Below are 20,190 nucleotides of genomic sequence, written 5' to 3' on the forward strand. Positions count from 1 at the left end.
GTGTTGAATCCCCTGCTTCCCAGATTTCTCATCTTCACTTTTCTTGGTTTATTCCCTTGTTTTGGTGGAGTACATTCTCTAGTAGCTTTCGAGGGGTACATGGGAAATAAATTTTTTGAGACATTGAATAGTTGAAGCATCTTAATTTTATCCTAATAGTTGATTGATAGTTTGGCCAAGTATAGATTATGGTTTGGAAGTAATTTTCACTCAGAGGTTTGAAGGTATTGCTCTATTATGACCCAGCTTGCTGTGTTACTGTAGAGAAGTCCAATGTCATTCTGATTCTTGATCCTGAGTATGTAATCGATTTTTTCCTTCGCCTCTATAATAGACTCTCTTTGTCCCCGGTGTTTTGAAATTTCATAATGATGTGCTTGGTGTGTTAGCGTGAACCTCTTTTTTTTACTGTTTGGCACTCAGTAAAACCCTTCAGTCTGGAAATTTATGACCTTAGTACTGGGATTTTTTTTTTTTTTTTACATTCTTTCATTATATCTACCCCCATAAGTTTTCTTTCTCTTTTCTAGAAGTTTTATTACTTGGATGTTGGACCTTTTTTGCTCTAATTGTTGCCCCTCCTCCATCTATTTTTTTTTCTTTTTTTACTTCTTGCTCTATTTTTAGGAAGATTTCCTCAGCTTTATCATCTAACCTTTTTATTGAAATTTGTCATTTCTCTTATTTTTAATTTTCAGAAGATCTTTCCTGTTCTTTGATTCTCTCCCTTACCTCTTTTGTAAAAATGAAAAAAACCAAAAAACTAAACCCCCCCAAACCCCATCTTGTTCTTGTTTTATAGATGCAAAATGTACTCTTATCTCTCTGAGGACATCAGTGAAATTTTTTCTCCCTATATCATAGCTGTATCTTCCAAATTGTTTTTCTATATTTGCCTGGACTCTGCCCTTTATGTCAGAGCCTTCCTCAAATATCTGATGATCCTTTGCAGTCTAATCTTACTGGAGAGTGGACCACTAAAAAGCTAACTGCAAACACTTTGCACATGCTTGGGCCTTGTCAACTGTTGGACAGATTACCCAAAGAAGAATCCTCCAGTCTCCTGCCTGAAAGGGTATAATCCTGAGTGTCAGCATTTTGGGGACCCAACTTATGGAAGAGGTCTGAGTGTGTGGAATTTCACTCAGTCTCCTTGTTTTCAATCCAGCCACTCTGTGCTCGGCTTTGCTTGGTGGTCCTTAAGAAAGACATCCTCTCTTGCCTTTTGCATTGTCACCTCTCAGTGTGGGGAGAAGAAATTACCAGATGCACCGAGGGGATTTGCAGATGTCTTTTTTTTTCTTTAACAGATTAAAAAAAAAAAAAATCCTTTTGTTTTCAGCCTGGTCTTTACTCCCGTGCCCAGAATTTCCACTTTCTGATATTTTGGGGCACTCTTGTGAAATTAGGTTTTTTTCTTAGCCTTCTGCACTGATGGGTTAGTATTCAGCTTTTTTGGGTCTGCTGTCAGTTCCTACATTTAAAAACTTAGCTTTAAAATTTTTGTTGGTCTTCTTTCCTCTCTTAGTTTCTTTGTTTTTACAGATCTATGCCTTGGAGGAATTTTTATTTACCATCTTTTTAGTGGGGTTTTGGAAAGGACCAGTGGGGAATACATGTATTTAATCTGTCAACTTTATTGTGAAGCCCTTTGGACTTCTCTTTTTAATACTAAAGACATTTTCCCAGAATTTCCCACTAGACATACTACATGGGGCTACATGCCAATGCCTAAACCAATTACTAGCAGGGGATGAGGTCACTTTGGCTTAGAAAAACTGCAATTCACTCCTGGCAGTGAGGAGGAGCCCCTTCCCTGAGCACAGGACCACACAGAGGGCGGAAAACTAGAGTGTGATATTCAAAATATTCAACATCAGATAAAGCATGGCACCAAGCAGTCAGAATGGACACACTGCCCAACAGGGCGAATAAAGCCCTAGGAATACCGAGTGAAATCTGATTCTGCCAGCAAGGAAGAAGATGGGAAAGGATTTGTGTGCGCCCCCAATGGTGGCTGCAAAAACCTTGGTTCTTAGCACCTAAACAGCAAACGCAGAAAATAAAGTGCAGAATTGCTTTAAAGAAAGGACCAAATCACCTCATAAGGACAATTTCAGCCTAAGAATTTTTACCCAAAGCAGAATTGCTCCATTTAATAATGTTCTCTGAGAGCAGTCTACTAATCTGAACCAAACACCATCGCAGGGAGCCAGAGTACATACAAATTACAGAGCGAAGGCCACTTTCCAATTCTGGCACAACAGAAGGCTGTATATAAAAGGTTGCTCTGAGTACTTTAAGACTGAACTTTGGGAGAAAGGTTCTGCCTCAGTGGTATTTACGACTAATCGGTTTTATCTCACTTGCCAGCTCTTGATTTATGACGGCTCTCTTGAGCATTGGCCTGAGTAGACTCTGAGTTCGGGCTGGGATCAGCTGGAAAGAGCACTGTGCTCACTTAGCAACATGCATGTGGATATTGGCATAGGGAGTGCCAGCACATGAGCTATTTATTTTCTCTCTTTTTTCAGGTCATTCCCACCTGGGTCAAGGCTCAATGGAATCACCCAGCCTAGGGGTGTCCAAATTGCCAACTGTACCTAAGACAAGGGGATAACCTTTTCTCTTGGCTGACACTTTCAATTGAGGAAGAAGAGCATCCTCAAGGAAGAGTTCTTGGGGATTTTGCTAACATCAGGGTCAAAAGGAGAAGGAAGTTTGGCTCAGTTGGTAGAGGCTGCGACTCTTGATCTCAGGGTTGTAAGTTTGAACCCCACGTTGGGTGTAGAGATTAGTTAAAAACAAAATCTTAAAAAAAAGGAGAAGGAAGTTTTGTTGAGCTTCATCTTTGAGAAGAAAACTAGAAGACAGAGGTGCAAGGATGTTTCAGTGACTCTGAAATGAAATGTGGATGGGTAAAGTATAAAATATTTCCACAGCTCTGTGACTAACAACACCAAGTTTGCTATTTCTGCTTCCTGGTGGTAATTAGCAGTCAAACAACTTGTGTGTTTTGGGTCATTAAATATGATCATGGGTAAGGAGAGCAACCAGCCTTGGAACAACATGGGTGGTGGGGTTGTGGGGTTGTTGAGCACATGGTCAAGAAAGAATTGTTGAATGGAAAAAAGACAGTTTCTTCAACAAATGGTGTTGGGTAAATTGGACAGCCACATGCAGAAGAATGAAACTGGACCATTTCCTTACACTACACACAAAAATAGACTCAAAATGGATGAGTGAGACAGGAATCTATCAAAATCCTTGAGGAGAACACAGGCAGCAACCTCATCAACCTCAGCTGCAGCAACTTCTTCCTAGAAACATTGCCAAAGGCAAGGGAAGCAAAGGCAAAAATGAACTATTGGGACTTCGTCAAGATAAAAAGCTTTTGCACAGCAAAGGAAACAGTCAACAAAACCAAAAGACAACCGATAGAATGGGAGAAGATATTTGCAAATGACATACCAGATAAAAGGCTAGTATCCAAAATCTATAAAGAACTTATAAAACTCAACAGCCAAAGAACAAATAATCCAATCAAGAAATGGGCAGAAGACATGAACAGACATTTCTGCAAAGAAGACATCCAAATGGCCAATAGACACATGAAAAAGTGCTCAACATCGCTCAGCGTCAGGGAAATCCAAATCAAAACCACAATGAGATACCACCTCACACCAGTCAGAATGACTAAAATTAACAAGTCAGGAAAAGACAGATGTTGGCGGGGATGAGGAGAAAGGGGAACCCTCCTAGACTGTTGGTGGGAATGCAAGCTGGTGCAGCCACTCTGGAAAACAGTATGGAGGTTCCTCAAAAAGTTGAAAATAGAGCTACCCTATAATCCAGCAATTGAACTACTGGGTATTTACCCCAAACATACAAATGTAGCGATCCGAAGGGGCAAGTGCACCCCGATGTTTACAGCAGCAATGTCCACAATAGCCAAACTATGGAAAGAGCCAAGATGTCCATCGACAGATGAATGGATAAAGAAGGTGTGGTATTTTTATATATATGTATATATATATACATACATATATATATATATATATATACACACACACACACACACAATGAAATATTATGCAGCCATCAAAAAATGAAATCTTGCCATTTGCAATGACGTGGATGGAACTAGATGGTATTATGCTAAGTGAAATAAGTCAGTCAGAGAAAGACATGTATCATATGCTCTCACTGATATGAGGAATTTGAGAAACAAGACAGAGGATCATAGGGGAAGGGAGGGAAAAATGAAACAAGATGAAACCAGAGAGGGAGACAAACCATAAGAGATTCTTAATCTCAGGAAACAAACAGCGTTGCTGGAGGGGAGGTTGGTGTGGAGGATGGGGTGGCTGGGTGATGGACATTGGGGAGGGTGTGTGCTATGGTGAGCGCTGTGAATTGTGTAAGACTGATGAATCACAGAACTGTACCCCTGAAACAAAAAATACGTTATGTGTTAATTAAAAAAAAAAAAAAAGAATTGTTGAGACATTGTATGGTGCAAATGAGTAAGTGTATTTAAATAGCATGGAGACAAGACCCATGGGCAGAAAGAACTGCACTTTTGCTGTATATATGCTTAGTGCTCAAGGGGCAGAGGACAGTATTAGATTATAAATGTCTTCTTTGAATTTCTACTGGTGAAGCTACTTTTCACAGGATTTCTCTGGTGCTTATCATTCAGCTCGATATTAACTATTAGTGGGATATACAAGCAGTCATGAGACCCTTTAAGAATGAAGCAACCAGCACATATTTGGTCCTTATTGGAATTACACAAGCTATAGGTCAGCCTTCTGGGCTAAAGCTGAACGTTTTTCTGTTTCTATCCCTCATCAGTGGCAGTTATCACAAGAGAGGAAAGCAAGTTGAAATCTCTGACACCTACTGTAAAGAGGAAAAGAGCATGTGAGGAGCAGTCTGAGAGGGAGCTTTGGGCTGAATCCTAGAAAGGTCCTTGTGGAGGTTTCCAAATATAGTGCTTTCTGCTCTTCAAAGCACTCTTCACTGTTTTCTCCTAGAATTTCCAGCCTGCTCTTTGGGTTAGGTACAGGTGATATTTTTAGCCATTTTCTTAAAAGTAAATTAATTTTAAGAGAGGGTAAAGTAACCCAAAATACACAGCTAGATAGAAGTTGATCGAGGACTAGAAACCAGTTCCCCCAACCTACAGACCAAGGCTGTGTCCCTACACCATAATGCCACTGGAACAGAACATGGAATTTCCTGGTCTGGAGGATGTCTAGGAAGATATTAAGCAAAGGTGAAAGTGGGGATAAGGAATAGTGTTCCAAGCAGAAAGAATAGCACTTGCAAGGCCCTGAGGAAGGAGAGGAAAAGGTGCTCCCTGAGAACCAAAAGCAGGCCAGTAAGGCTGGACCAAGGAAAGCTACATGGACATTGCTATCAGATGAGGCAAAATGTGTAGCAGGAGCAGATCACGAAGGGCACTGAGGGCTCGTCTTCTGCTTCTTCAGCTAGATTGGCAGGTTCCTTCCTAAATAGCCTGAGCACACTCTCTTTGGACTTTTGTTACATCAAATGGCACCAACCTTTGAACCACTGGCGGGGGGGTGGGGATGGGGAGGATGGGATTATTGTAAATACATAAATCTGTTTGCATGCCAATCTCAGTCCGAATAAAAACATGTTTTGCATTTTTATATACTACTATTTTCCAAATGAATATAGATGTTGTGATGACTAAAACTCAAATTCAATTTCAAGTACTCCTGAATTCCTAGAAGCTTTTGGCTATTATGTAAATAACCCCTATGTCTCTGGCCTCATTAGCTGGTGACATCAAATACAATTGCAACTCCTTTTGCTCTACAAATGGTTACGGCTTGAAAGTTGGCCCACTCAAAGTGTCATCCAGCTATTTCTGACCGTTTCCATGGGCACAGGACAGGTCTCTGGGGTTCTTCCTACTTGAGCTTTTCATCTTAATCGTTGTACTGTTGCTCCTGCCCTTCTTCTCTCGTGGTTTCCTGCTCTTCTGAGCCCATCTTTGTTCATCGCCACCTTCTGCGACCCCACCACTATCCTGATGCATTCCCACCGCTCATGTCTCCCGCTGGTTCTGTCAGCACTGCTACTCTTGGTTGCAAATAGTTTGCTTTCTGCTCGTAGAAGACTAGCATAACCTCCTGCAGCTGGAGGGCGGCCCTATCACTTCCCCTCTGGCCGGCATCTTCTGCGCCTGTGCAGCCCCGGAGTCCGGCCTGCTCCCTGTACGAGGACAGCCTACTCTGAGCGGTGGGACGCCTCCGAGTGTCTCCACACGTAGGATTGCCGTCCAACTGGTCTCGCAGAGAGAAAGGCTTTTATTCCCATAGTCCAGGCGTCAGCAAACTATGACTCAGGGGTCAAATCCATTGTCCGTCTGTTTTTGTAAATAAAATTTTACTGGACCACAGCCACGCTCATGTATTTACATATTGTCTGTGACTGCTTTCGCACTACAGTGGCAGAACTGAGAGGCTGTGACAGAGGCAGTATGGCCCGCGGAGCCAAAAATATTTACTATCTGGATCGTTACAGAAAAAGTTTGTCCACCCTTTATCCAGTTCGTAGGCCTGCCATATTTCCTGCCTAGAGATTAACTTCTGCCTAGTGGAAACATCCTTCCCCTCAGGGGAGAAATGATATTTCTCACTGCTAAGTAATGGTCCTCCTTATGAACTCCCACCTAACAGTCGTGCCCTAAAAATACAGGGATCATTTTTCTAAAAATCATGCTATTCAGTCTTATCTCCGGTAACTTTGTTATAGGTACTGTATGTATAAGTCAGAAAAAATATAACTACAATCCTGTTAATAGTTTTCTATTACCTAACTCTATCTATCTACATAAACATAACGTGAATTATAAATACACATATACACCTGTGTACTACAGTTATGTGCGTAAAATATGTAATTTTATTCACTGAACAATCCATCGGAGATATCATTATTTTAAATGGTTTCCTTATGTTTTTTTTTTTGTTCTTTCACAAGTCTTCTATTACTCGACACTTTAGGTAGATCAGAGTTGCAACCTTCTTTGTGCTTAATTTACACTCTCTCCAGGAAGACTTCTTCTTTGCTTCAGCAAAAGTCCGTGGAAGGCTCCCATTGGCTCATCTAAGGTCATGTGAGCATTAATGGAGCATAGGGAATAGCATATTCTAATTGACCATGTTGGGGTCAAGGGCCAACCTTAGAGTTTGAATGTGATGCCAATCCCACACAACAGAAGTTAGAAAAGAGAGGTCCCACATACAAGATAACATAGGTCCAGTATAAGCAGACACAAACTTATTTTTTCTGATGCTTATACAGTAAAGAACAGGATACAGAGATATCAGGGTTTTGGCAGTCCTCCTTTCTCTTCAGCTGGGGCTCCTAACTGTTACCATCCTAGGTCCACCTCAGTCACTGTACTAAATCAGCTGTAACGGAGAGGATACCTTCCCAGCCACAGCCCATGACTCTGTAGTTCAGTGGGAAAATGAAGTATTCAGTCAACAAATAGCTACTGGCCATTTTCAAGAAACCAGGGTAAGTGCTGAGGATGAAATGGTAACCTGAATAGCCCATACTGTCCTGGAAGTTGTAGAGGAGGAGCTAGACAGAGAGTATTAGAACAGGGCAGGACAATGAATGACAGAAAATATGTGATGCTCTGGGAGCATGTTGCATACTCAACTTACTCTGGTTTATATGGAAGTGATATCTTGGCTGAGATGCAAGGAGAGCAGGCATCCCCAAATGAAGAAACTGAAAAGTATCCTAGGCAGGAAAAACAGCAGTTTGCAAAGACCCGGAAGAGAGAGAGAAAGTTTAGAGAACTGCTCATTCTTTAGTATGTCTAGACCATGGAATATTAGGCAGCATGTGGTGAGAAACAGAATTACAGAAGTGAGTGGGGACCAGTTCATAAGAAAACTTAAAGTCACATGAAGGATTCAGATTTTATCTTTTGAGAAAGAGGGTTACAGGGAATGATTTTAAAATGGAAGGTGGGTGTGATATGATCAGGTTTATACTTTTATTTTATTTTATTTTATTTTTCCAATTTGGAAAGAATTTAATTAACAAAATAAAATGGGGGAAAAGGGCCCATGGGGGGCTCTGGGGAGAGAGTTCTCCTCCCCACGGCTGATGCCCCCAAGCCTGGCAAGCCGAGAGAGGGCTCTTGGACCCGCCCGAGCAGAACCCGCCTTGACACCCGGAACCACTCTGCACGATGTCACCTCCTCGTGTACACTCCTCATTCTATACAGATTTTAAAAACCCAACAACTGCCGTTGTCATAAAGTGGCTTCTAGTTCTCCTACTCTGGCTTGGCACATTAATGCATGCAAAGCAAGGTTTCAAGGGCTTCACCAAACAGTTAATTTTGGCAAAAAGAGAAAACAAACAAAAAGCTAAGATTCCTAAGCAGGATTAAAAGCCACTGAAGTGAAAACGATGTATTTCTCAACAGTATGGAATGAGATCACAGCTACAATCTTTTTTTTTTTTTTTTTTTTTAAGTCTCTGTCATCCTCTCTCCAGCTCGGGTCAAAGTTCATAGCAGCATAACACAAAGTCCTCCGTCAAGCCAGTGTTCTCTGCTTTGGGGGTCAGAATTCACAAGTCAAGTTCAGTCAGTCCAAAGAATCATAGGAGGATGCTCACTGTCCTTCTCCAGCCGCAGAGCGCTGGCCTCCTCTTCCAGACACGTGCCGCCCACTGCTCCCAGCTCATCTGTGTAGGCAGGTCTGGTCAGGGATGAAGGCCCGTGAGTACCTGTGGCGACAGCTGTGCCGTAGGCCTGGGTCACTAACGGGCAGTCGTGAGAGGCTGAGTCTAAGATTTCATTGGTCGTCTCCATGCTGCCATCCAACCTGTGCTGTTTCATCAGGGTGCACTCGCCTCCCTCCTGGGGGTCCAGGTTGTACATGTACAAGTACCCGTCGGAAGCTCCCACCAGGAGCCGGGGAATCTTCTGGATTGTGGCCAGCGAGCAGATGTTCTTGTGGCCGCAGAAAGGCAGGCGGACTGTGGCAAAGGCTCAGCCCTGGTTGAACATTTCTGTTACTTGGGAGGGCAAGTAGCTGGTGGAAGCCATGAGTACCTTCCCGAAGTACCCGGTCCAGGTGGTGGGCTCCTCCTGAGGTTTTTCTTTCACAGTCTCGAGTTTGAAGATGTGCACAGTCTCAGTGTTGCTGGATGCGGAGAGGAACATGCTGTCCATGCTGCAGGCCAAGGAGCAGATGCTCACACACCTCTTAACTCCTCTCCGGAACTCAAAGAGTTTTTGTCCCTCTGGAATGGAGAATACCCTACTCACTGTCCCCTTCTCCGAGGCACTGGAGAGCTTGGTTCCGCTGGAGTCAAACACCAGCGCTGCCAAGGGACTGTCGTGAGCCGGGATCATGTTCGCAGCTCTCAAGTTCATGGTGTCGAGGACCTGCACCTCTCCGATGGTGGCACTGCCTGGGTACGCCAAGTGACCATTGTCATTGTGTGTGGACAGTGCACACAAGCCTGCAGGGTTGGGAGGGGTCTCCCTGATCGTGTGCAGGACTTTCATGTCCCGAATGTTGTGTATATTGAGACTCCTCCCGGCATACTATTAGCCTCTGCCTGTTCAGCTTCACAGCCAGGATGGTATTTGAGTAGCTGTAGTTGCAGATCTTGGTTCCTTTCTTAAAGTGGCAAACTTTGAGCTTCCTAGGAGCTTTGAGGTTAACGATGGCCACTAAGCTGCTTGAAAACAATCTTTCTACAATGCACACATCTTCATTATCAGTGCATTCATAGCTCTGTTCCAGCTTATCCACAGAAGAAAGGGAGAAAAATTTATAACCGGACTTACTACCAACAGCTAGGGACGTATTGTCCTGGTTGAAGTTGGTGAAGAGCAGCTGGCCGGCGCCGGCCTTGCAGCTCTGACTCGCCAGGTTCATGGTGGGCGCGCGGCGGGCGGCCCGGCCGGCGGGCGGGGGGGTGGGGGGGCGTGTCGGGTGCGCTCAGGGTCGGCGCCGGCCCGCTCGCTGCCTCGCTGGCCACAGCTGGCTTCCCGGGGGATCAACCGCCGCCTCATCCCGTGCACGCTCTTGTTTATGCTCCGGAGCCGGGGCTAGGTTTATACTTTTAAAGGGTCACTCCAGTTGCAGTGACAAGAGTGGACTAAAGAGGAGAGAGCAAAACTGGAGGCAGAATGATCCAGTAAAAGGCTGTTTCAATAAAGGCAAGGGAGTAATGGTGGTCTAAACCAAAGTGGCAGCGGAGATGAAAAAAGGTCGTGGATCTGAGTACTATTGAGGAAGTAATTTATCAGGTGTTGGGTTGTTTTTTTTTTAAGATTTTATTTACTTATTTATTTGAAAGAGAGAGAGAGAGAGAGAGCGCGCACACGAGCTGGGGGGAGGGGGAGAGGGAGAAGAAGACTCCCTGCTGAGCAGGAAACCTGAAGTGGGGCTCCATCCCAGGACCCTAGGATCATGACCTGAGCCAAACGCAGATGCGTAACTGACTGAGTCACCCAGGTGCCCCTATCAGGCGTTTTAATACCTCTTCTCTGAGATCTAGCCCCCAAGCTCTAAGTACTACAGTTCTGATAATACATCATCTGCCTTGTTTCTGGAATCTCTCCAGATTCTGGAAGCTTCTGTCTTCTCTTAACCTGCTCTCTTAATTTTGCCTGATCCCTGGGGCCCTGATACCTCCCAATGACCCTCTATGAAGCATTTGGAGAACCTCTCCCACCTCATGTCTCTCTCTCTCTCTCTCTCTTTTTTTTTTTTTTTTGGTCCACCTATGAGAGATACTGCTTACTCAGATTTGCATTCTCCTTTGATATCATGGACTGGAACCTCTGTGGGATTCCATGATCTCTCTCTCTCTCTCAGACTGAGCTTTTTGCTAGCAGTTTATGTATTTCAGAAAATGAATCTAGTTCCAAATCCAACTTTTCAGGTTACTTGGTTATTTTGTCAGCAGTTGGAGATGTGCTGAGCCAATTTCAAGATACAACAAAGGTAAAGAAGGATAGGTGGGTGTTCTGTGGCTTCATGATATTAAAAAAATGCCACATCTGTGATCTTTACTCATTTATCTCAACTGATTGAGAAATTTTTGATGGATTCAAAAGTGGTAACTTTCTCCTGCTCTCCCAGGAGTTCTCTGTTCATTCTATATTCCCATAAGTTGATGACTCCCAAATTTATAGTTTCTATACTAAAATCTACTGTATATACACTGCTCACTAGATTCTTCCATCTGGAGGTCTCCCAAACACTTAAAGTCCAATCTAACAGCTGAACTCTTTGCTGTATTGCTCCTTTTCCTTCTCTTCTTCCCATATTTTTTGTGTTGATTAATGGCCCTATCAATCATCTCTGTCAAATAAGCAAAAGATGTAAGAATCATTCTGGAATTATAAAATTCCTAAATACATTTTAAACCTTCCTTATCTCTTCTACATTCTTATTGCCTTAGTTTGGTCTTTTTCTGTCTCATGAGGACTAGTCATTTTCTGGTTCCTCTCTCTGTCTCTAGTCTTGTTCTGATCCTTCAAGGATAGGAACCAACTGACCGTCATCTCTCTTATCCTCAGAACTGAGTATGAGATGAGTATGAGGTTCCTTGTTGAATTCAACTTTGAATAAAAAGGACATGTGTGTTCCTTCCTTTTAAAAGTCCCTCTGAACTAAGGTCTTCTTTTATCAATATTTTCCTTCTGGGTCCTAGGAAATTCCTCCTGCGCTATGGAAAACCTCAAGGGAGGTTTCTCCCAAGACTTTGAGAGGATTTGAAGCACTTTTTAAATAAAAAGTTTATCTTTTTCACAGGCATTGCTATGGCTCACTTTGGGGGGTGAGAAGGCCTTCTGCTGGGGTGAGAATACAAGTCAGGCTCCTGAATTTTTATAACAGAATGTCAGCCTTGCCACCTGACAGTCTAAAACATATGCCTAAAGCATATGGATCTCTTTTCAATCAACACAATGTCTTCACTTCCTCTAAAGAGCTCAATCTTGGACTGACTGAAATTCAGCCCTGTCAAAAAGCTTAGCTGAGAAGAGTGATATTTGAGGGATATTTGAAGCTAACCATTCAGTCTCTACATTTTAACCTTAAACCAAGTTTAAAAATTTATTTAGACTACAGCTCTAATTCCATTAGAAATGTCATCATTGAATGACATTTAAGTAATATGCTATCTGGTTTTATGCAGGAATGGTAAAGAAATGTCTACTTCAGAAGAACCACCTCCAAAGTCTTTTTCCATTATCTTACTAAATGTATCTTCAAAAGAATGTTTCTAAAGGGGCGCCTGGGTGGCTCAGCCATTTAGCGTCTGCCTTCAGCTCAGGTCATGATCCCAGGGTCCTGGGATCGAGCCCCACATTGGGCTCCTTGCTCAGCAGGGAAGCCTGCTTCTCCCTCTCCCACTCCCCCTGCTTGTGTTCCCTCTCTCGCTGTCTCTCTCTCTCTGTCAAAAAATAAATAAATAAAAATCTTAAAAAAAAAAAAAGGATGTTTCTAAAGAAGTGGAATACTTTTTATATTGGGTAATGAGATCTATTATAATTCTCTTCAAGACAAAGTTTCAACATTTGAGCTACCCCCTTCTTTGGTAACAGTTACTATAGAAAAAACAATAAAAGAGAAAAATTTAAAGAATAACAATACTCTAAAGAACACATATATGTTTCTTTTAATCATAAAGTGAATGGAAATGCAAAACAATAAATGGGGTTGTAGCTGAGGGTCTGCTAGGCCCTGGCACAGTAAAGAGGCAGAGATAACTAGAGATTAGTTCCCATGGAGTGACAGGGTCTCAAGGTGCCAAGCAAGTGGGGATCAGACCTGGGATAATTGTTTGAAATTAGGGTATGAGATGGGGTACCATGCCATGAAAGAAAACTTAAAATAAACAAACAAACAAACAAACTTCTGTCTAGTACTACTTGAATATCCAAGAAGGGAAAATAATTTAACAATCTGAAAAAGGTTTTATGGTAAGATATTTAGACTTTCACCAACAAGTTAAATAAGGAAACAATTCATAATAAAGAATAAGAAAAACATGCAGAAACAAAACAATAACAGGCAGATCTAGAAATGGGTGATTAGAGTTTCTGGAAATAAGATTGTATAAACTTTATAAAAGACACAAAGAGAGAATTAGTAAAACAAAGTAGAACTGAAGAACTTACGAAAGAGAAGTTTGGAGAGTTGGAGGATAGATCGGTAAAATTTAGGTTAATAGAAGCTTCAAAAAATTAAAATAAAGGAAAGAGTAGAGAAGCAATAGTTGAAGAGACATTAGCTTAAGTGTTGAAGACACAAATCCTCAGATTAAAAAAGTAATCCAGGTTCTAAGAAAGATAAATAAAAATAAATGAATACTTAGATGCATTATAATGAAATTAAAAATAAGGAGAAAATATTAAAATCTATTAGAAAAATCAGATTCTTGGGGCACCTGGGTGGATCAGTCAGTTATGTGTCCAACTTTTGATCTCAGCTCAGGTCTTGATCTCAGGGTTGTTCAATCCCACTTTGGGCTCCATGCTGGGCATGGAGCCTACTTAAAAAAAAAAAGAAAAAAGAAAGAAAGAAAGTAAAAGAAAAAGAAAAATCAAAATTAGATTGTTAAAGAAATGACCGTTAGGCAGACAGTGGACTTCACACCAGCAACTATAGATACTAGTTGACAATGGAGCAATACCTTCACGCTCAATCACTCTCAGTCTAGAATTCTATGCCTGGCTAAACCACCTGTGAGATTAGGCCCAGAACCTAAACATAAAAAGGCTTTCCTGGGAAGAAAATCTCTGTTTTCCTTCTCACAGCATCATTTCTTTGGACACATGTTGAGATAAGACAAATGTGGAGTGTTACATATAAGAAACAAAAATTTGTCTTATTTACTGTGAAATTTTGGTTTGGTGGGAGTACTTCTGGACTGAGATTGCTATCGGTAGGCATACAAGACTTGGACTTATGGGACAGGAACAATATAAAAGATTGATGGGTTAAAGCTGTGGCTTCTCTGTGCTAAGTTAAACCACATACACACTGAAGTCCTCCCAGGGCACCTGGGTGGCTCAGTGGGTTAAGCGTTTACCTTCAGCTCAGGTCATGATCCCAGGGTCCTGGGATTGAGTCCTGCATCGGGCTTCCTGCTCAGTGGGGAGACTGCTTCTCCCTCTACCCCTCCCCCCTGCTCGTGCTCTCTCTTTCTCTCTCTCACACACACTCTCTCTCAAATAAATAAAATCTTAAAAAACAAAACCAAAAACACATACATATTGAAGTTATCCCTATCTGTTGCACACATCCTGGGTAGGTAAGGGGAGTGAAAAGAAGCTGTCTACATATATAGTTTTAGGGCTTCCCAATGGGAGAAATACTTTTTTTCCTGACTTCTATCCTTCTATAAATCTAAATCAATATAATGATAGATTCAACCATATTGTGATATGTGAGTTTGATTGCCAATCCTAACTTGTGATCACTGCTAGTGGCGTCGTACTCTTATTGTAGGGAAATAAAAACATTTTCCCACATATAAGACCATGAGAATTTTTTACTCACAAACCATCATTAAAAGAATTATAAAGGATATACATTAGCAAGAAGAAATTTTAACTCAGAGGAAGACTGTAATACAAGATACAAAACTAAGCAGAGAAACTGAAAAAAGTAAGTGGCAAAGTATCCAAAACATGAACCTAAATCTTTGAACAAGAATAATAGAAAATAAGATGGAGTCTTCCCTGGATACTTAGTAGGTTAACATCTCTGTTCTGTTTGTGAGGAGGATAGAGGTATTAAGGCTGAATAACTTTACACTCTTCTTGAAACCCTTGTAAAGAATGTATTTTTTAAATCTAAGCATAACCATTAAAAGATAGAAATACTCTTTACAGCTTCCAAATTCATAGAGAGAAAAGAGAATATAAAAAATTTATAAGTTCATCTTAAGGTAGGAAAGGAGGTAAAAAGAAGCAACGAAGAAGAGTGAGATCTAGATAATCAATGACTTTCCCTTTTTGCTGTGGCTGTCAGGAAACGGAGACAAATTTTTTTCTTAATTATTTCATCCTGTGTTCCTAATGTGGTTTATCTTTCCTTCTCATAAGATAATTTTTACCTCTTTTACCTTCATTTAAAATATCTATATATTGAAGTTAATTTCTTTTTTGTATTAGAATTATAGAATTTTAGAACTAGAAAGGTTCTGAGAGATCTTCTAGTCCAAAGAATAAAAAACAAAGAAGGTATGCTGCTATAATCTTATCTTGTATATAAGGCAGACATTCCTAATAAAATACAGTGTTCTTTCTCACTAAGCCTAATCATGGTCTTAAAGTATGTCTCAAAAAGCTTTCCTATTTCATTTTGATGGCTCAAGAGATGAACCTTATTTACTAATCCAGATCAAGTCCAAGTATGTCTTTGAGAGATGAAGAGTTTTAGAAATGGACAGGTGAGGCAATTTGCCCAAGGTCACACAAAAACTGAGACAAGAACTGAGCCTACCTTGCACAGTGTTTTCTATATTGGACTGAGTCAATAAATTCTAGATATGTTCCTCAGTCAAGAAAACTTCTAACCCTTGAGAATGCTGCAGTTATTTTTAAGGTTTTTTTTTAAATCAGTTGTAGTTTCCAGTTCTGGCATTCCATTTTGCTCCTCCCACTAATCACAACAAAACCCCCTGGACAAAATACGTTAAGTCTGAAAAATAGAGAAGAGAAGTTGTGTTGGCTAGGAGCCTCAGGACTCGAGTAATTACCTGGAAGTGAATTCCCTGGTTTTTTTCTTGCCTCCTATTTGTCTTGGTCTTGGCACTAGAGAAGCCTACAACTGGAAACAGGTGAAGACCAAAAAATAGCCACAAGAGGAGCCTGGGTTCTCTAGACAAAGTATGTGAAAAGTTCTTTGTGAAAAGTACAGCCCAGTGGGTCAGAAACCTTTATCCATACCTGCTTGCTCAAAGGGCTCATACCATGGGCAAGTCATGTCCCTCCTCCACCCTAACAGGTGCAGGGATAGAGTCCATGGGGCAGAGCCCTGTTGCCCAGCCTCTCTGCAGTAAGGAGGTGGGGGCCCTCCCCTGCAGAACTGTGATGGAATTCTGACTTCCAGCCCTCTATCAGTCAGTTTGGGCTGCCATAGCAGGAAACCTCAGACTGGGTGGCTTAAACAACAGAAAATTATTTTCTCATGGTTCTCTGAGTTCAGGGTGTCTTTGGATTGGTTTCTGGTGAGATCTAGATTCCTAGCTTGCAGATGGCTGCCTTCTCACTGTGTCCTCACGTGACCCTCCCTTCACACGCTTGCCGGAGACAAAGATGTCTCTTCCTTTGCTTATATGGACACTAGTTCTATCAGTTTAGGGTCCTACCTTTAAGACCTCATTTACCCTTAATTACCTCTTTCTAGACCCTATCTCTAGATACAATCACACTGGGGGGTTAGGGCTACAACATATGGATTTTTTTGATGGGGGGGGACACAATTCAGTTCATGACAAATCCTGTCCTGCAGTAATGAAGAGGTGTATCTCTCTGTCAGAGCCTGTGCATGACCTCCGTCCCTGCCTGCATCCCTGTCCTGCATTAATGAGGAAACAAAATGGATAAATCAGACTTCATCAAAATGAAAATCTTGCTTTTTGTAAAATACCTGTTAAAAGGATGAAAAAAAAAATAAGTCACAGATTGGGTGAAAATATTTTCCAATTACTATCTTATAGTGAACTTGTATTTAGAATAATAAAGAACTCACTAAACTCAATAGTAAGAAAACAAACAATCCAATTAGAATATGGGCAAAACACTTGCATAGATACTTGTCTAAAGACGGCATAGTGATGATACATAAACATGTAAGCCTCTAGGGAGATACAAATTAAAGCTGCATGTGTTACATATTACACACATATAAAACAACAAAAATTAAAAATATCAATAGTGTTAAGTGTTGATGAGGAATGTAAAATGGTTTAGCCACTTCAGAAAATAGTGTATCGGTTTCTTATAAAGTTAAATATACATATATCATATGACCCCGTAATCCCTGTCATGGGTATTTATCTTAGAGAAACAAAGTTACTTCATACAAAAACCTGTACACAAATGTTCATTGCAGCTTTCTTTGTAATGGTCAAAAACTGGAAGCAACCCAAATGTCCTACAACAAGTGAATAGATAAGAAAACTGCAGTAAGTTTACACTGTGGAGTAACTACTCAGCAATAAAAGTAACTATTAACACATGTTAACAATTTAGATGCATTTCAAAGAATTATGCTGAGTGAAAGAAGCCAATCTCAAAGGGTTACATATGGTCTGATTCCATTTATATAATATTCTTTTTTTTAAAGATTTTATTTATTTATTTTTGTGTGAGACAGAGAGAGAGAGCACGAGCTGGGGGGGGGAGGGGCAGAGGGAGAAGCAGACTCCCCACTGAGCAGGGAGTCTGACAAGGGGCTCCATCCCAGGACCCAGAGATCACGACCTAAGATGAAGGTGGCCGCTTAACCAACTGAGCCACCCAGGAGCCCCTATAATATTCTTGAAGAGACAAAATCATAACAGTGAACAGACCAGTGGTGGCCAGGAGTTAGGTTTGGGGCTAGGATATAATTGTTAAGGTGTAACCCAAAGGAATTTCTTTGTAGTGATAGAATAGTTCTGTAACCTGGCTATGGTGATGGTTACACAAGTTACAGAACTACACACACACACACACACACACACACACACACACAAGCACACCCCAAAAAGAGTCCATGCCAGAACTTGTGAAATCTAAATAAGGTCTGTACTTGAGAATAGTATTGTAACCAGGTCCATTTCTTGGTTTTGACAATGCGCTATGATTATGAAAGATATTATCATTAGGGGAAACTGGGTGAAATGCACGACATTCCTCTGTATTATTTCTAGAATTTTTCTGTGAGCCAAAAACTATTTCAAAATAAGAAACTATAATTTTAAAAGATCAGTTGTAACAAAATTTTGGAAATGTTCTAGTTTCAAGTCTGTCTGACTTCAAAGCCAGTGCCCTTACGTACTATCCAACACTGGTAAGGATCTGTTGGGAAAATGGCTATAGACATTAATAAGTAGGCACAAATAAAGGGCACTCCCTGCTACTCAAATTCTTTTTGTTTCCTTAGGCCCTAGGAGAACAAAACACAAAAGAGGAAATGGTTTCCTGAGATAATTATTGCATCTGAGGCAGGATGGTTTCAGTAGATTTTATAGATCAACATTCTTAGGACAAATCCCACTTGCTTGTGATAGAGTGATCTCATAACATACTATGAATTCTTCTTGCTAGGTATTCATATCTATATTCCGATATCACCTTACCCTAGATGTTTTTCCCTTGAATATTTTTGTGTTAAAATTTAATGCTCCAAAAAGCTCTTTATTATCATTTTAGTCAGTTAATGGAGAGCTAAGCGTAAGGGAAACCAATGAGTTTAAAATAAACTTTTTTAAAAGTTGGAGCTTGTAGGCTTATTAATTTTCTTGCCCTAATGTCTCATGAGTGTTATCACATTCCTAAAATACCTAAAATAGTTAAAAGTATAAAATGCTCAAGTATGGAGAGACCTTAGGAGGCTGCATTTTGAAGCTCTCAAAAAATGTTAACTGGGAAATACATAAAACAACTCTTTACTTGTCAGGGTTAGGGTCATGGGAAACACATCTGTTTGCATTTGTAGAGCATGCTGTCACAGTAAACTATGCCGCAGGAGGTCACGGAGCAGAAAGCACAGCAGCGGTGTGCAGGGACATCATCAGCCAAGCATGGATATCACAAATTGCTTGAAAGCAATCATCATAATATTCGGAGTCCCACCAAAATGTTATGATTAAACATCCACAACAAAGGCTGTGTCCAGAAGGCCCTGCTTTTGTTCTGAGTAGGATTTATTTGAAGAAAATGGAATGTGATTGTAATAAGAAGCTTGGACTGGCTCTGTCTCTTCAACTCATTAGGCTGCTGTAATGTGCGAGAGGCAGTTAGGGTGGAGGGGGCAGGCTTTGCGGAGGCTCCTAAGTTCCCCACACCACCCTGGGGCTGGACAAGGGAAGGGGGATGACAGGTGCAGAGGATGTATATGAAGTCCTCCATCAGATAACTCCCGTGGAGCTGAAGCCCTAGCCTTCAGGGTAGAGCTCTCAGCAGGGTGCATTCTCTCATAGTCAAAAATTCCAGTGATACATTGTTCATGAGAAAAATCAGACAAGGCAATTACAGGAAAGAGCAGAAAGCCACCGCTGTCTTCCAATCAGATTTTCAATATTTAACCATCACTTCCTAAGTACGGTTGGGCTCGGTGAATTATGCAGCATGCACGAGACCGTCTGAGGAGATTTGCTCCTAATAATGGATTTTTGCATCACAAATGAATAGGGCCATTCATCTTTGTATTCATCTCTCTTTCCTGGGGTTACTTTTGCCTAATTTGCATTTTTACCTGTGACTTTGACTTTAGTATAAGAAATGTGAACAATTCGAAGAATGCTCTGTAATTACCTTGGCCCACAAGAGCCCAAACTGGTTGACCCTGTATTAGTTAAATATACTTGTTTGGATATTTTGTTCTCACTTGCACGCAGGACTTCAAACAAGTACAAGTCATATACATGTACATATACACATACACATGTACACACACCCATATGCTTATACAAATCCAAATAAGCTCTTTCCATCAGAAGAATAAAAACAGGCACTGGCCTGCTAGGAGCCAAAGGTGACAAAATGCAAATAGGTACAGCTGAGATAGATCAAATAAAAAGTGGGAAGCCAACCACATGGAAACAGAGTAGAATGCTGGTCACCAGGGCCTGGGTGGGGGGTGAAAGGGTACACATCTGCAGTGAGAAGATGATGAGTTCTAGAGAGCTGAGGCACAGCACAGTGATCATAGTCAGCAATACTGTTATATACCTCAAGGTTGCTCAAAGACTAGACCTTAAATGTTGTCACGGCAAAAAACAAGTGATAATTTATCTTATGTGATAGAAGTGTTAGCTGAGGCTAAGAAGGGAGAATGCTAACTTGTTAAGAGACTGCCTTGACCTTTCCCAGGCACAATGTAAAGATTAGGATTTCAGATCATACTTGGCATTAACGATGTCATAACAAACTCT

The 20,190-nt window shown here is 41.1% G+C and overlaps 1 protein-coding gene across 1 annotated transcript; it reads right to left on the reverse strand.

Annotated features, from left to right (window-relative positions):
* Positions 1-8,650: 8,650 nt before the first annotated feature.
* Positions 8,651-9,959, reverse strand: LOC116638728 (WD repeat domain phosphoinositide-interacting protein 2-like). Its single transcript, XM_032414826.1, is given in 2 exon segments — positions 8,651-9,599; positions 9,601-9,959. Coding segments are annotated over 2 exon segments (1,308 nt in total).
* Positions 9,960-20,190: the final 10,231 nt, after the last annotated feature.

The sequence above is a fragment of the Phoca vitulina genome, unplaced genomic scaffold (genome assembly GCF_004348235.1).
Source record: "Phoca vitulina isolate PV1807 unplaced genomic scaffold, GSC_HSeal_1.0 scaffold16, whole genome shotgun sequence".
Taxonomy (NCBI): Eukaryota; Metazoa; Chordata; class Mammalia; order Carnivora; family Phocidae; genus Phoca; species Phoca vitulina.